Source organism: Leiobunum rupestre, chromosome 3 (assembly GCF_980474605.1).
Source record: "Leiobunum rupestre chromosome 3, qqLeiRupe1.1.hap1, whole genome shotgun sequence".
Taxonomy (NCBI): domain Eukaryota; kingdom Metazoa; phylum Arthropoda; class Arachnida; order Opiliones; family Sclerosomatidae; genus Leiobunum; species Leiobunum rupestre.
In genome coordinates this window covers 22,502,323-22,518,398 of record NC_143386.1, presented here as the reverse complement: position 1 = coordinate 22,518,398, position 16,076 = coordinate 22,502,323, and the positions used below count along the sequence as shown (strand labels likewise).

The following is a 16,076-nucleotide window of genomic DNA, read 5'->3' as shown; positions in this document are numbered from 1 at the left end:
TAAGCATGTTCAGATAAGAAGGATTTGATTTCCCATAAAAGATCTCACACGAGTGAAAAACCCTTTCGATGTGACAAGTGTAGTTACGCATGTTCACGGAAGAGCTATTTGATTTACCATTAAAGAACTCACACGGACGACAAACCCTTTCAATGTGACCAGTGTAGTTACGCAGGTTCACGAAATAGCTTTTTGAATTGCCATAAAAGAACTCACATGGGCGAAAAACCTTTTCAATGTGACCAGTGTAGTTACGCATGTTCACAAAAGAGTGATTTGACTTACCATAAAAGATCTCACACGGGTGAGAAACCCTTTCAATATGACCAGTGTGGATACGCATGTTCGCGAAAGAGCTATTTGATTTACCATAAAAGATCTCATACGGGTGAGAAACCCTTTCAATGTGACCAGTGTAGTTACGCATATTCACGAAATAGCTTTTTGATTTGCCATAAAAGAACTCACATGGGCGAAAAACCTTTTCAATGTGACCAGTGTAGTTACGCAGGTTCACGAAATAGCTTTTTGAATTGCCATAAAAGAACTCACATGGGCGAAAAACCTTTTCAATGTGACCAGTGTAGTTACGCATGTTCACAAAAGAGTGATTTGACTTACCATAAAAGATCTCACACGGGTGAGAAACCCTTTCAATATGAGCAGTGTAGTTACGCATGTTCACGAAAGAGCCATTTGATTTACCATAAAAGATCTCACACGGGTGAGAAACCCTTTCAATGTGACCTGTGTAGTTACGCATGTTCACAAAAGAGTGATTTGACTTACCATAAAAGATCTCACACGGGTGAGAAACTCTTTCAATGTGACCAGTGTAGTTACGCATGTTCACGAAAGAGCTATTTGATTTACCATAAAAGATCTCACACGGGTGAGAAACACTTTCAATGTGACCAGTGTAGTTACGCATGTTCACGAAAGAGCTATTTGATTTACCATAAAAGAACTCACATGGGCGAGAAACCTTTTCAATGTGACCAGTGTAGTTACGCATGTTCACGAAAGAGCTATTTGATTTACCATAAAAGAACTCACACGGGCAAGAAACCATTTCAATGTGACCAGTGTAGTTACGCAGGTTCACAAAAGACCCATTTGATTTCGCACCAAAGAACTCACACGGGTGAGAAACCAAATGGATGTCCAAAGCGTGGATACCGGGCCAGATACGAGATAAAATTATCTCACCGAGAAAAAGTGCTTTACGCCAGAGGCCAATGTCACACAAGTGCCGAATTTGCGACCAGAGCTTCGCCACGAAAAGAACCCTCCGAGCTCACCTTCGAATTCATGGTCTTCCAGGAAACCAAAGTGGCGCTTCGACCAATCACGACCCAGATCCACGACACAGAACACCTTCACGACCACGGCTGATTGAGAGCCTTTGTCGTCAATGGGGAATTAGGTCTTGTTCGGTGCAGATGCGACGCGTGACAAATGAACAGATTCAATCTTGCACCGACAACCCCGACTCCGCCCACGTCGTACAACGCGAAGTTCCCGACCCGGACGCTGACCCAACGGCGACCCTACCCGTTAAGAGGGAGGCGGTACTTGGCACTGAAAGCCTCGCAGTCGATATCAGCGCCATCAAAGAAGAGCCCCTTTATGACTTCATGGAGCTTGTGGGTGTTCCGTCTGTCGTCAAACTAGAAGATTTGGGATATCGGCCAACTGGGGATAACTGCTAGGGTGTCTCAATGAACATGAACACTCTCTTCAAGGTTCTGAAGAACAAACTACTGAATTTTAGAACCAAACCTACGAAACACGTGGTTTTTCTGTCATTTTTATGTTCTCTTTTTATTTGTTCCCAACTAATTAAGACGTGTTGGCTTTTTCAGTCATGGTCCATTAATTGGTTTTTGAAAATTGTTTTTTAATTTATACAAAATTCACATTTAGCCAATGCTATAACACCCAGTAAATGTGGGTTCATCCACTGCATCCCAAAGGCGTATAGGGACAAAATTTGGAAAATTTTCCAATTGACTAGAGCATTTCCTCATATCTATTTAATCTAGGGTTATGAAATTGTCGGGTTTTAGATATTTACAAAGAAACGTTTTTAATTTGTTAATTTCAGAAAAAAAGATTTTGTGGTTGTCAAAAAGTATTTTTTTACCGATATGCATCAGACAAAGGCGAAAGTTGTAGAGTGTACGTTCGAACCTGCAAATAAAATTTGCATCCCTGAAAAATGTCAATTTTCAAATTGATATTCCGTCTTGAACAAAAACAAGAAACAAGTAGTTACTACCTAAATTATTTATCAGAGCCCCTCAATATTTTTCCTGAATCTTAAAATTTATTTTACCTGGTTCCTGGTTCCTCAATTCGGAAATGTTTTCGGAAATTTTTCCACATTGAATTTTTCTGGAAAATAACCAAGTTGTTCATTTTTGCGAATAAATATATTTAATTAAAAGTTGGTCGTACAAAATTTTCGCCTCGAAAGTCAACGAGGAAGTCCTACGAAACATTTTTGAGATTTATATTCGTATTGCTCTTCGCAGGCGTAGAGACAAGGTTAGTTGCATTAGAGATCGGCGGAACAAATAAATTAACCGCAAAAATTTCAATTAATCATTAAAATTAGTATTATTTTGTTTTATACGAATAAATTATACGATTACACTACGATTTAAGATGCAAAATTAATCATTTTTTCGAATATTTCTGAATAATTCCCGGTTATGGATAAATATAAACAATCGTATAATTTCTTATTCAAACGCCGACCTCTAAGTTGCATTTAATTTCGCTTAGTACGATCGAAAGAGGGTAGCTCAACAGCAAAATTTGTCCCAACTTGCAATGTGGCTCTTAAAATTGGTTTTTGGTGTCTACTTTGAGGATCCGATGAGTCCACAGCAATGCGGGGTGGACAACATAGTTTTTGAGGGAGCGAATCCGGTCTTGTTGGAGGTCGCACCTGGGGGTATTTTCCAAGCTGAATCGAGTGCGACCAACCGCAGGTCCGTAGGGTGAACTGGTTCCGAGTTACGGCTGAATCGGTCCTAAATCACGTGGTTTGGTTTTCAATATGCAAAAAAAATCTGAAAATTATTAATTTGAAATGCGGTCGAGTGGGTTATCGGTTCCGTTAGAATTCTTAACGCTGAGTTGCCACGCGTCACAAAGAAAAATCTCGAATGATAAGCTTACGATTCTCTGTTTTCTCTGAGACGACAGCCAATGGGAAGCAGGCTTTAGTTTAACCTCGAGAGAGTAGAAACTAGATGACTTTCTTCATGTTGCTTACCTCCCGAGACATCGCTGCGTTAAGACGTTGAATCACACAGCTCTGTCTCCCCCATCCCCATTCTCCAAAATTAGTTTTCCTCGCGCAGATATCTGGAGATTAGATTTTTTACCCGTTTGCTTATCGCTTCAGAACCCCTTAATTTTCTAATCTCTAGGTAATAAAAACAAGTTATTTACATTTAATTTTTTATTTTAGAACTTTGTTTTACATGTTAGTAGGTACTATCAGATATTCCATTAGATGGTTATCTTGTACATTACACAATTAAAACAAATTAAAGTAGTTAAGTTTACAGGCATTTAAATGGGGTGAAACGATCTCCTGCAACTTAATTTAATTAAAAGTTCTAACTCACGTATTTGTAGTGTTTAGCAACAGTATCGTCTGACATCCGAGGGACAGTCACAAACGTCTTCTTCTGGTACAGGTGAGAAGCTTTTGTCAGAGACCGTAGTTGCTTTTGGCGTCGGGGGAATGTCCCATTCTAGCGAAAGGTACTTTTTTTCCGATGGTGAATTATCCCTAGCCGGACAGTTTGGAAAGAATCTAGCATGTTCAAGTTCTGGTACGTCTCCTGATTCCCATCCTTCTAATACGCCGTGGCACTTGTAACATCGTACTTCATCGCCCCGCTGAATATAGTAGAATCCAGCCTTCGCTAGTTGTTCCTTAGTAACGTGCGGATTTCTCCAGTGACGAAAAGTTTCAAGTCGATACGCTTCGATGTCCATACTGTAAACTGATAGTTTCTATAAGCTATTGTCAACATTCTTAAGCCTAATTGGTTAAGCCTAAATTTCAATAAATGTTTTTCTATTTATTTTGGTTAGACTCTATGACTATTTGACTAGAATCTAAGTCTATTTACTTCAATTTAAACAAGGCCTAATTTCCCTCTACAGTAAAATAATAAAGTCACTTACTTTTACGGAAATCCTGAAGCCTTTGCCAGTAAATAGAGTCGAGAAGGCGGGGAACGGAGCACGAAAATCTACGTGTCTCTTCTCGATGAGGTCCAGGAACTAAAAGAACGTTGAGTCGTATATCTAGAGATCAAATAACACTCGAAACTTCAAGTAAATCCTGATTTCTCATTGGCTGAAACCAATTGACGTCACGGGAGAATGTAAAATGTAACCAAAAATAGAGGTTACTGCTCATCGGTTAGCGATAAAAAATTCGTCACGTGTTAAATTAGGCAAATTAGAATAGCTGAAAATACATTGCGCTTACTTCGCACTAATTTACTTCTGATACAACTTTGATAAAAATTAATCCTGTTTCGGGGCTGTAGCTTGGCTCCCTCTGTTCCCCCGTTCCTCCCCCACCCGCGCCTCTCCCCCATCTCAATCACCAGAATTTCTAATCACCAGATTCTCCCGTTCACGGGTTGCTTTCCCCCAACCCCCATTCACTGGATACTTTATCTCTCGTTCACCAGCTCCTTTCCCCCATTGCTTTCACCCCTTCTAATCATCGAAAACCAACGCAACAAATCCTCCCAGTCGTAGCAGCGAGACCGATTCCTCAATCCAAAAGAGCCTACACGTTACCTTGAAGCGTGAAACTGGCAAAATGAGCAGCCGAGAATTGAAGAAACACAAGTGCACAAGAAAACATACCTTCGAGAAACCATTTCAATGTGACCAGTGTAATTACGCATCTGCATTGAAGAACGGTTTGATTATGCACAAAAGGACTCACACGGGCGAGCAACCATTTCAATGTGATCAGTGTAGAAAACCTTTCTCACGAAAGAGCTATTTGATTTCCCATAAAAGAACTCACACGGGCGAGAAACCATTTCAATGTGACCAGTGTAGTTACGCATGTTCACATACGAACAGTTTGACTTCCCTCAAAAGAACTCACACGGGCGAGAAACCATTTCTATGTGACCAGTGTAGTTACGTATGTTCACAAAAGACCCATTTGATTTCGCACAAAAGAACTCACACGGGCGAGAAACCATTTATATGTGACCAGTGTAGTTACGCATTTTCACAAAAGACCCATTTGATTTCGCACAAAAGAACTCACTCGGGCGAGAAACCTATTCAATGTGACCAGTGTAGTTAAGCATGTTCAGATAAGAAGGATTTGATTTCCCATAAAAGATCTCACACGAGTGAAAAACCCTTTCGATGTGACAAGTGTAGTTACGCATGTTCACGGAAGAGCTATTTGATTTACCATTAAAGAACTCACACGGACGACAAACCCTTTCAATGTGACCAGTGTAGTTACGCAGGTTCACGAAATAGCTTTTTGAATTGCCATAAAAGAACTCACATGGGCGAAAAACCTTTTCAATGTGACCAGTGTAGTTACGCATGTTCACAAAAGAGTGATTTGACTTACCATAAAAGATCTCACACGGGTGAGAAACCCTTTCAATATGACCAGTGTAGATACGCATGTTCGCGAAAGAGCTATTTGATTTACCATAAAAGATCTCATACGGGTGAGAAACCCTTTCAATGTGACCAGTGTAGTTACGCATATTCACGAAATAGCTTTTTGATTTGCCATAAAAGAACTCACATGGGCGAAAAACCTTTTCAATGTGACCAGTGTAGTTACGCAGGTTCACGAAATAGCTTTTTGAATTGCCATAAAAGAACTCACATGGGCGAAAAACCTTTTCAATGTGACCAGTGTAGTTACGCATGTTCACAAAAGAGTGATTTGACTTACCATAAAAGATCTCACACGGGTGAGAAACCCTTTCAATATGACCAGTGTAGTTACGCATGTTCACGAAAGAGCTATTTGATTTACCATAAAAGATCTCACACGGGTGAGAAACCCTTTCAATGTGACCTGTGTAGTTACGCATGTTCACAAAAGAGTGATTTGACTTACCATAAAAGATCTCACACGGGTGAGAAACTCTTTCAATGTGACCAGTGTAGTTACGCATGTTCACGAAAGAGCTATTTGATTTACCATAAAAGATCTCACACGGGAGAGAAACACTTTCAATGTGACCAGTGTAGTTACGCATGTTCACGAAAGAGCTATTTGATTTACCATAAAAGAACTCACATGGGCGAGAAACCTTTTCAATGTGACCAGTGTAGTTACGCAGGTTCACAAAAGACCCATTTGATTTCGCACCAAAGAACTCACACGGGTGAGAAACCAATTGGATGTCCAAAGCGTGGATACCGGGCCAGATACGAGATAAAATTATCTCACCGAGAAAAAGTGCTTTACGCCAGAGGCCAATGTCACACAAGTGCCGAATTTGCGACCAGAGCTTCGCCACGAAAAGAACCCTCCGAGCTCACCTTCGAATTCATGGTCTTCCAGGAAACCAAAGTGGCGCTTCGACCAATCACGACCCAGATCCACGACACAGAACACCTTCACGACCACGGCTGATTGAGAGCCTTTGTCGTCAATGGGGAATTAGGTCTTGTTCGGTGCAGATGCGACGCGTGACAAATGAACAGATTCAATCTTGCACCGACAACCCCGACTCCGCCCACGTCGTACAACGCGAAGTTCCCGACCCGGACGCTGACCCAACGGCGACCCTACCCGTTAAGAGGGAGGCGGTACTTGGCACTGAAAGCCTCGCAGTCGATATCAGCGCCATCAAAGAAGAGCCCCTTTATGACTTCATGGAGCTTGTGGGTGTTCCGTCTGTCGTCAAACTAGAAGATTTGGGATATCGGCCAACTGGGGATAACTGCTAGGGTGTCTCAATGAACATGAACACTCTCTTCAAGGTTCTGAAGAACAAACTACTGAATTTTAGAACCAAACCTACGAAACACGTGGTTTTTCTGTCATTTTTATGTTCTCTTTTTATTTGTTCCCAACTAATTAAGACGTGTTGGCTTTTTCAGTCATGGTCCATTAATTGGTTTTTGAAAATTGTTTTTTAATTTATACAAAATTCACATTTAGCCAATGCTGTAACACCCAGTAAATGTGGGTTCATCCACCGCATCCCAAAGGCGTATAGGGACAAAATTTGGAAAATTTTCCAATTGACTAGAGCATTTCCTCATATCTATTTAATCTAGGGTTATGAAATTGTCGGGTTTTAGATATTTACAAAGAAACGTTTTTAATTTGTTAATTTCAGAAAAAAAGATTTTGTGGTTGTCAAAAAGTATTTTTTTACCGATATGCATCAGACAAAGGCGAAAGTTGTAGAGTGTACGTTCGAACCTGCAAATAAAATTTGCATCCCTGAAAAATGTCAATTTTCAAATTGATATTCCGTCTTGAACAAAAACAAGAAACAAGTAGTTACTACCTAAATTATTTATCAGAGCCCCTCAATATTTTTCCTGAATCTTAAAATTTATTTTACCTGGTTCCTGGTTCCTCAATTCGGAAATGTTTTCGGAAATTTTTCCACATTGAATTTTTCTGGAAAATTACCAAGTTGTTCATTTTTGCGAATAAATATATTTAATTAAAAGTTGGTCGTACAAAATTTTCGCCTCGAAAGTCAACGAGGAAGTCCTACGAAACATTTTTGAGATTTATATTCGTATTGCTCTTCGCAGGAGTAGAGACAAGGTTAGTTGCATTAGAGATCGGCGGAACAAATAAATTAACCGCAAAAATTTCAATTAATCATTAAAATTAGTATTATTTTGTTTTATACGAATAAATTATACGATTAAACTACGATTTAAGATGCAAAATTAATCATTTTTTCGAATATTTCTAAATAATTCCCGGTTATGGATAAATATAAACAATCGTATAATTTCTTATTCAAACGCCGACCTCTAAGTTGCATTTAATTTCGCTTAGTACGATCGAAAGAGGGTAGCTCAACAGCAAAATTTGTCCCAACTTGCAATGTGGCTCTTAAAATTGGTTTTTGGTGTCTACTTTGAGGATCCGATGAGTCCACAGCAATGCGGGGTGGACAACATAGTTTTTGAGGGAGCGAATCCGGTCTTGTTGGAGGTCGCACCTGGGGGTATTTTCCAAGCTGAATCGAGTGCGACCAACCGCAGGTCCGTAGGGTGAACTGGTTCCGAGTTACGGCTGAATCGGTCCTAAATCACGTGGTTTGGTTTTCAATATGCAAAAAAAATCTGAAAATTATTAATTTGAAATCCGGTCGAGTGGGTTATCGGTTCCGTTAGAATTCTTAACGCTGAGTTGCCACGCGTCACAAAGAAAAATCTCGAATGATAAGCTTACGATTCTCTGTTTTCTCTGAGACGACAGCCAATGGGAAGCAGGCTTTAGTTTAACCTCGAGAGAGTAGAAACTAGATGACTTTCTTCATGTTGCTTACCTCCCGAGACATCGCTGCGTTAAGACGTTGAATCACACAGCTCTGTCTCCCCCATCCCCATTCTCCAAAATTAGTTTTCCTCGCGCAGATATCTGGAGATTAGATTTTTTACCCGTTTGCTTATCGCTTCAGAACCCCTTAATTTTCTAATCTCTAGGTAATAAAAACAAGTTATTTACATTTAATTTTTTATTTTAGAACTTTGTTTTACATGTTAGTAGGTACTATCAGATATTCCATTAGATGGTTATCTTGTACATTACACAATTAAAACAAATTAAAGTAGTTAAGTTTACAGGCATTTAAATGGGGTGAAACGATCTCCTGCAACTTAATTTAATTAAAAGTTCTAACTCACGTATTTGTAGTGTTTAGCAACAGTATCGTCTGACATCCGAGGGACAGTCACAAACGTCTTCTTCTGGTACAGGTGAGAAGCTTTTGTCAGAGACCGTAGTTGCTTTTGGCGTCGGGGGAATGTCCCATTCTAGCGAAAGGTACTTTTTTTCCGATGGTGAATTATCCCTAGCCGGACAGTTTGGAAAGAATCTAGCATGTTCAAGTTCTGGTACGTCTCCTGATTCCCATCCTTCTAATACGCCGTGGCACTTGTAACATCGTACTTCATCGCCCCGCTGAATATAGTAGAATCCAGCCTTCGCTAGTTGTTCCTTAGTAACGTGCGGATTTCTCCAGTGACGAAAAGTTTCAAGTCGATACGCTTCGATGTCCATACTGTAAACTGATAGTTTCTATAAGCTATTGTCAACATTCTTAAGCCTAATTGGTTAAGCCTAAATTTCAATAAATGTTTTTCTATTTATTTTGGTTAGACTCTATGACTATTTGACTAGAATCTAAGTCTATTTACTTCAATTTAAACAAGGCCTAATTTCCCTCTACAGTAAAATAATAAAGTCACTTACTTTTACGGAAATCCTGAAGCCTTTGCCAGTAAATAGAGTCGAGAAGGCGGGGAACGGAGCACGAAAATCTACGTGTCTCTTCTCGATGAGGTCCAGGAACTAAAAGAACGTTGAGTCGTATATCTAGAGATCAAATAACACTCGAAACTTCAAGTAAATCCTGATTTCTCATTGGCTGAAACCAATTGACGTCACGGGAGAATGTAAAATGTAACCAAAAATAGAGGTTACTGCTCATCGGTTAGCGATAAAAAATTCGTCACGTGTTAAATTAGGCAAATTAGAATAGCTGAAAATACATTGCGCTTACTTCGCACTAATTTACTTCTGATACAACTTTGATAAAAATTAATCCTGTTTCGGGGCTGTAGCTTGGCTCCCTCTGTTCCCCCGTTCCTCCCCCACCCGCGCCTCTCCCCCATCTCAATCACCAGAATTTCTAATCACCAGATTCTCCCGTTCACGGGTTGCTTTCCCCCAACCCCCATTCACTGGATACTTTATCTCTCGTTCACCAGCTCCTTTCCCCCATTGCTTTCACCCCTTCTAATCATCGAAAACCAACGCAACAAATCCTCCCAGTCGTAGCAGCGAGACCGATTCCTCAATCCAAAAGAGCCTACACGTTACCTTGAAGCGTGAAACTGGCAAAATGAGCAGCCGAGAATTGAAGAAACACAAGTGCACAAGAAAACATACCTTCGAGAAACCATTTCAATGTGACCAGTGTAATTACGCATCTGCATTGAAGAACGGTTTGATTATGCACAAAAGGACTCACACGGGCGAGCAACCATTTCAATGTGATCAGTGTAGAAAACCTTTCTCACGAAAGAGCTATTTGATTTCCCATAAAAGAACTCACACGGGCGAGAAACCATTTCAATGTGACCAGTGTAGTTACGCATGTTCACATACGAACAGTTTGACTTCCCTCAAAAGAACTCACACGGGCGAGAAACCATTTCTATGTGACCAGTGTAGTTACGTATGTTCACAAAAGACCCATTTGATTTCGCACAAAAGAACTCACACGGGCGAGAAACCATTTATATGTGACCAGTGTAGTTACGCATTTTCACAAAAGACCCATTTGATTTCGCACAAAAGAACTCACTCGGGCGAGAAACCTATTCAATGTGACCAGTGTAGTTAAGCATGTTCAGATAAGAAGGATTTGATTTCCCATAAAAGATCTCACACGAGTGAAAAACCCTTTCGATGTGACAAGTGTAGTTACGCATGTTCACGGAAGAGCTATTTGATTTACCATTAAAGAACTCACACGGACGACAAACCCTTTCAATGTGACCAGTGTAGTTACGCAGGTTCACGAAATAGCTTTTTGAATTGCCATAAAAGAACTCACATGGGCGAAAAACCTTTTCAATGTGACCAGTGTAGTTACGCATGTTCACAAAAGAGTGATTTGACTTACCATAAAAGATCTCACACGGGTGAGAAACCCTTTCAATATGACCAGTGTAGATACGCATGTTCGCGAAAGAGCTATTTGATTTACCATAAAAGATCTCATACGGGTGAGAAACCCTTTCAATGTGACCAGTGTAGTTACGCATATTCACGAAATAGCTTTTTGATTTGCCATAAAAGAACTCACATGGGCGAAAAACCTTTTCAATGTGACCAGTGTAGTTACGCAGGTTCACGAAATAGCTTTTTGAATTGCCATAAAAGAACTCACATGGGCGAAAAACCTTTTCAATGTGACCAGTGTAGTTACGCATGTTCACAAAAGAGTGATTTGACTTACCATAAAAGATCTCACACGGGTGAGAAACCCTTTCAATATGACCAGTGTAGTTACGCATGTTCACGAAAGAGCTATTTGATTTACCATAAAAGATCTCACACGGGTGAGAAACCCTTTCAATGTGACCTGTGTAGTTACGCATGTTCACAAAAGAGTGATTTGACTTACCATAAAAGATCTCACACGGGTGAGAAACTCTTTCAATGTGACCAGTGTAGTTACGGATGTTCACGAAAGAGCTATTTGATTTACCATAAAAGAACTCACATGGGCGAGAAACCTTTTCAATGTGACCAGTGTAGTTACGCATGTTCACGAAAGAGCTATTTGATTTACCATAAAAGAACTCACACGGGCAAGAAACCATTTCAATGTGACCAGTGTAGTTACGCAGGTTCACAAAAGACCCATTTGATTTCGCACCAAAGAACTCACACGGGTGAGAAACCAAATGGATGTCCAAAGCGTGGATACCGGGCCAGATACGAGATAAAATTATCTCACCGAGAAAAAGTGCTTTACGCCAGAGGCCAATGTCACACAAGTGCCGAATTTGCGACCAGAGCTTCGCCACGAAAAGAACCCTCCGAGCTCACCTTCGAATTCATGGTCTTCCAGGAAACCAAAGTGGCGCTTCGACCAATCACGACCCAGATCCACGACACAGAACACCTTCACGACCACGGCTGATTGAGAGCCTTTGTCGTCAATGGGGAATTAGGTCTTGTTCGGTGCAGATGCGACGCGTGACAAATGAACAGATTCAATCTTGCACCGACAACCCCGACTCCGCCCACGTCGTACAACGCGAAGTTCCCGACCCGGACGCTGACCCAACGGCGACCCTACCCGTTAAGAGGGAGGCGGTACTTGGCACTGAAAGCCTCGCAGTCGATATCAGCGCCATCAAAGAAGAGCCCCTTTATGACTTCATGGAGCTTGTGGGTGTTCCGTCTGTCGTCAAACTAGAAGATTTGGGATATCGGCCAACTGGGGATAACTGCTAGGGTGTCTCAATGAACATGAACACTCTCTTCAAGGTTCTGAAGAACAAACTACTGAATTTTAGAACCAAACCTACGAAACACGTGGTTTTTCTGTCATTTTTATGTTCTCTTTTTATTTGTTCCCAACTAATTAAGACGTGTTGGCTTTTTCAGTCATGGTCCATTAATTGGTTTTTGAAAATTGTTTTTTAATTTATACAAAATTCACATTTAGCCAATGCTATAACACCCAGTAAATGTGGGTTCATCCACCGCATCCCAAAGGCGTATAGGGACAAAATTTGGAAAATTTTCCAATTGACTAGAGCATTTCCTCATATCTATTTAATCTAGGGTTATGAAATTGTCGGGTTTTAGATATTTACAAAGAAACGTTTTTAATTTGTTAATTTCAGAAAAAAAGATTTTGTGGTTGTCAAAAAGTATTTTTTTACCGATATGCATCAGACAAAGGCGAAAGTTGTAGAGTGTACGTTCGAACCTGCAAATAAAATTTGCATCCCTGAAAAATGTCAATTTTCAAATTGATATTCCGTCTTGAACAAAAACAAGAAACAAGTAGTTACTACCTAAATTATTTATCAGAGCCCCTCAATATTTTTCCTGAATCTTAAAATTTATTTTACCTGGTTCCTGGTTCCTCAATTCGGAAATGTTTTCGGAAATTTTTCCACATTGAATTTTTCTGGAAAATTACCAAGTTGTTCATTTTTGCGAATAAATATATTTAATTAAAAGTTGGTCGTACAAAATTTTCGCCTCGAAAGTCAACGAGGAAGTCCTACGAAACATTTTTGAGATTTATATTCGTATTGCTCTTCGCAGGCGTAGAGACAAGGTTAGTTGCATTAGAGATCGGCGGAACAAATAAATTAACCGCAAAAATTTCAATTAATCATTAAAATTAGTATTATTTTGTTTTATACGAATAAATTATACGATTAAACTACGATTTAAGATGCAAAATTAATCATTTTTTCGAATATTTCTGAATAATTCCCGGTTATGGATAAATATAAACAATCGTATAATTTCTTATTCAAACGCCGACCTCTAAGTTGCATTTAATTTCGCTTAGTACGATCGAAAGAGGGTAGCTCAACAGCAAAATTTGTCCCAACTTGCAATGTGGCTCTTAAAATTGGTTTTTGGTGTCTACTTTGAGGATCCGATGAGTCCACAGCAATGCGGGGTGGACAACATAGTTTTTGAGGGAGCGAATCCGGTCTTGTTGGAGGTCGCACCTGGGGGTATTTTCCAAGCTGAATCGAGTGCGACCAACCGCAGGTCCGTAGGGTGAACTGGTTCCGAGTTACGGCTGAATCGGTCCTAAATCACGTGGTTTGGTTTTCAATATGCAAAAAAAATCTGAAAATTATTAATTTGAAATGCGGTCGAGTGGGTTATCGGTTCCGTTAGAATTCTTAACGCTGAGTTGCCACGCGTCACAAAGAAAAATCTCGAATGATAAGCTTACGATTCTCTGTTTTCTCTGAGACGACAGCCAATGGGAAGCAGGCTTTAGTTTAACCTCGAGAGAGTAGAAACTAGATGACTTTCTTCATGTTGCTTACCTCCCGAGACATCGCTGCGTTAAGACGTTGAATCACACAGCTCTGTCTCCCCCATCCCCATTCTCCAAAATTAGTTTTCCTCGCGCAGATATCTGGAGATTAGATTTTTTACCCGTTTGCTTATCGCTTCAGAACCCCTTAATTTTCTAATCTCTAGGTAATAAAAACAAGTTATTTACATTTAATTTTTTATTTTAGAACTTTGTTTTACATGTTAGTAGGTACTATCAGATATTCCATTAGATGGTTATCTTGTACATTACACAATTAAAACAAATTAAAGTAGTTAAGTTTACAGGCATTTAAATGGGGTGAAACGATCTCCTGCAACTTAATTTAATTAAAAGTTCTAACTCACGTATTTGTAGTGTTTAGCAACAGTATCGTCTGACATCCGAGGGACAGTCACAAACGTCTTCTTCTGGTACAGGTGAGAAGCTTTTGTCAGAGACCGTAGTTGCTTTTGGCGTCGGGGGAATGTCCCATTCTAGCGAAAGGTACTTTTTTTCCGATGGTGAATTATCCCTAGCCGGACAGTTTGGAAAGAATCTAGCATGTTCAAGTTCTGGTACGTCTCCTGATTCCCATCCTTCTAATACGCCGTGGCACTTGTAACATCGTACTTCATCGCCCCGCTGAATATAGTAGAATCCAGCCTTCGCTAGTTGTTCCTTAGTAACGTGCGGATTTCTCCAGTGACGAAAAGTTTCAAGTCGATACGCTTCGATGTCCATACTGTAAACTGATAGTTTCTATAAGCTATTGTCAACATTCTTAAGCCTAATTGGTTAAGCCTAAATTTCAATAAATGTTTTTCTATTTATTTTGGTTAGACTCTATGACTATTTGACTAGAATCTAAGTCTATTTACTTCAATTTAAACAAGGCCTAATTTCCCTCTACAGTAAAATAATAAAGTCACTTACTTTTACGGAAATCCTGAAGCCTTTGCCAGTAAATAGAGTCGAGAAGGCGGGGAACGGAGCACGAAAATCTACGTGTCTCTTCTCGATGAGGTCCAGGAACTAAAAGAACGTTGAGTCGTATATCTAGAGATCAAATAACACTCGAAACTTCAAGTAAATCCTGATTTCTCATTGGCTGAAACCAATTGACGTCACGGGAGAATGTAAAATGTAACCAAAAATAGAGGTTACTGCTCATCGGTTAGCGATAAAAAATTCGTCACGTGTTAAATTAGGCAAATTAGAATAGCTGAAAATACATTGCGCTTACTTCGCACTAATTTACTTCTGATACAACTTTGATAAAAATTAATCCTGTTTCGGGGCTGTAGCTTGGCTCCCTCTGTTCCCCCGTTCCTCCCCCACCCGCGCCTCTCCCCCATCTCAATCACCAGAATTTCTAATCACCAGATTCTCCCGTTCACGGGTTGCTTTCCCCCAACCCCCATTCACTGGATACTTTATCTCTCGTTCACCAGCTCCTTTCCCCCATTGCTTTCACCCCTTCTAATCACCAGTTGCTTTCCCCCATCCCCATTCTCCAGAATTTGTTTTCCTCGCGCAGATATCTGGAGAATAGATTTTTACCCGTTTGCTTATCGCTTCAGAACTCCTTAATTTCTAATCTCTAGGCAATAATAACAAGTTATTTTCAATTTAATTAATTTTTTATTTTATTTTAGAACTTTGTTTACATGTTAGTAGGTACTATCAGATATTCCATTAGATGGTTATCTTGTGCATTACACAATGAAAACAAATTAAAGTAGCTAAGTTTACAGGTTAATTGATTATCTACGAGTAAATTAGTAAAATCTTGTAGTACTTCCGAGGGTGATTTAAAACAGCCAAAATAAGATTTTACTTGATGGTACGAATTAAATTGATCAGGGTACAAAAATAAACCCTCGAAAGGTTTTCCATATAATAATTCGTGAATTTTTTTAAGGTTTTTAACAATAGCTAAGTACATGCATTCGATAACATTTTTATGTTCGTTTAAAAGATTTATTTGAAACCGAATAAAATCAATTTTTTTTTGGAACTCACCGATTTCGCGAGCTCCCAGATCCAGAACATGACCGTAGGCAGAGTTCAATTTGATGTTGTTGGTAGTGGCGACGACGGATACGTTGTTGTCGTGATAGTCGATGATGTTGTGGGTTAGAGACGATGCTCCGGTTTGCGTAGCGGCGAAAAGCTCTCCCCAAAGAGAGAGTAGATTGGTGAAAGCTTCGGAGGTCAGGAACAGAATATTTTCGT

General features: G+C 39.8%; 3 protein-coding genes and 1 pseudogene across 3 annotated transcripts; 2 read left to right on the top strand and 2 right to left on the bottom strand.

Annotated features, from left to right (window-relative positions):
• Nucleotides 1–216: 216 nt before the first annotated feature.
• On the top strand, nt 217–6,676 carry LOC149949826 (uncharacterized). The gene is made up of 4 exons (XM_090169512.1): nt 217–1,218; nt 1,269–1,657; nt 4,795–5,358; nt 5,491–6,676. Exons 1-4 carry the CDS (start codon nt 217–219, stop codon nt 6,674–6,676), a joined length of 3,141 nt encoding a protein of 1,046 aa, XP_090025638.1.
• Nucleotides 6,677–8,854: 2,178 nt separating this feature from the next.
• LOC149949825 (death-associated inhibitor of apoptosis 2-like) lies at nt 8,855–9,514 on the bottom strand. Its single transcript, XM_090169311.1, has 2 exons — nt 9,494–9,514; nt 8,855–9,309 (listed from the first exon to the last, which is right to left on the bottom strand). The coding sequence occupies exon 2, from the start codon at nt 9,299–9,301 to the stop codon at nt 8,939–8,941; it is 363 nt and encodes a 120-aa protein (XP_090025437.1). The 5' UTR covers nt 9,302–9,309; nt 9,494–9,514; the 3' UTR covers nt 8,855–8,938.
• Nucleotides 9,515–10,145: 631 nt separating this feature from the next.
• On the top strand, nt 10,146–11,957 carry LOC149949824 (uncharacterized; annotated as a pseudogene).
• A 2,178-nt stretch (nt 11,958–14,135) lies between these two features.
• Nucleotides 14,136–14,795, bottom strand: LOC149949823 (death-associated inhibitor of apoptosis 2-like). Its single transcript, XM_090169309.1, has 2 exons — nt 14,775–14,795; nt 14,136–14,590 (listed from the first exon to the last, which is right to left on the bottom strand). The coding sequence occupies exon 2, from the start codon at nt 14,580–14,582 to the stop codon at nt 14,220–14,222; it is 363 nt and encodes a 120-aa protein (XP_090025435.1). The 5' UTR covers nt 14,583–14,590; nt 14,775–14,795; the 3' UTR covers nt 14,136–14,219.
• Nucleotides 14,796–16,076: the final 1,281 nt, after the last annotated feature.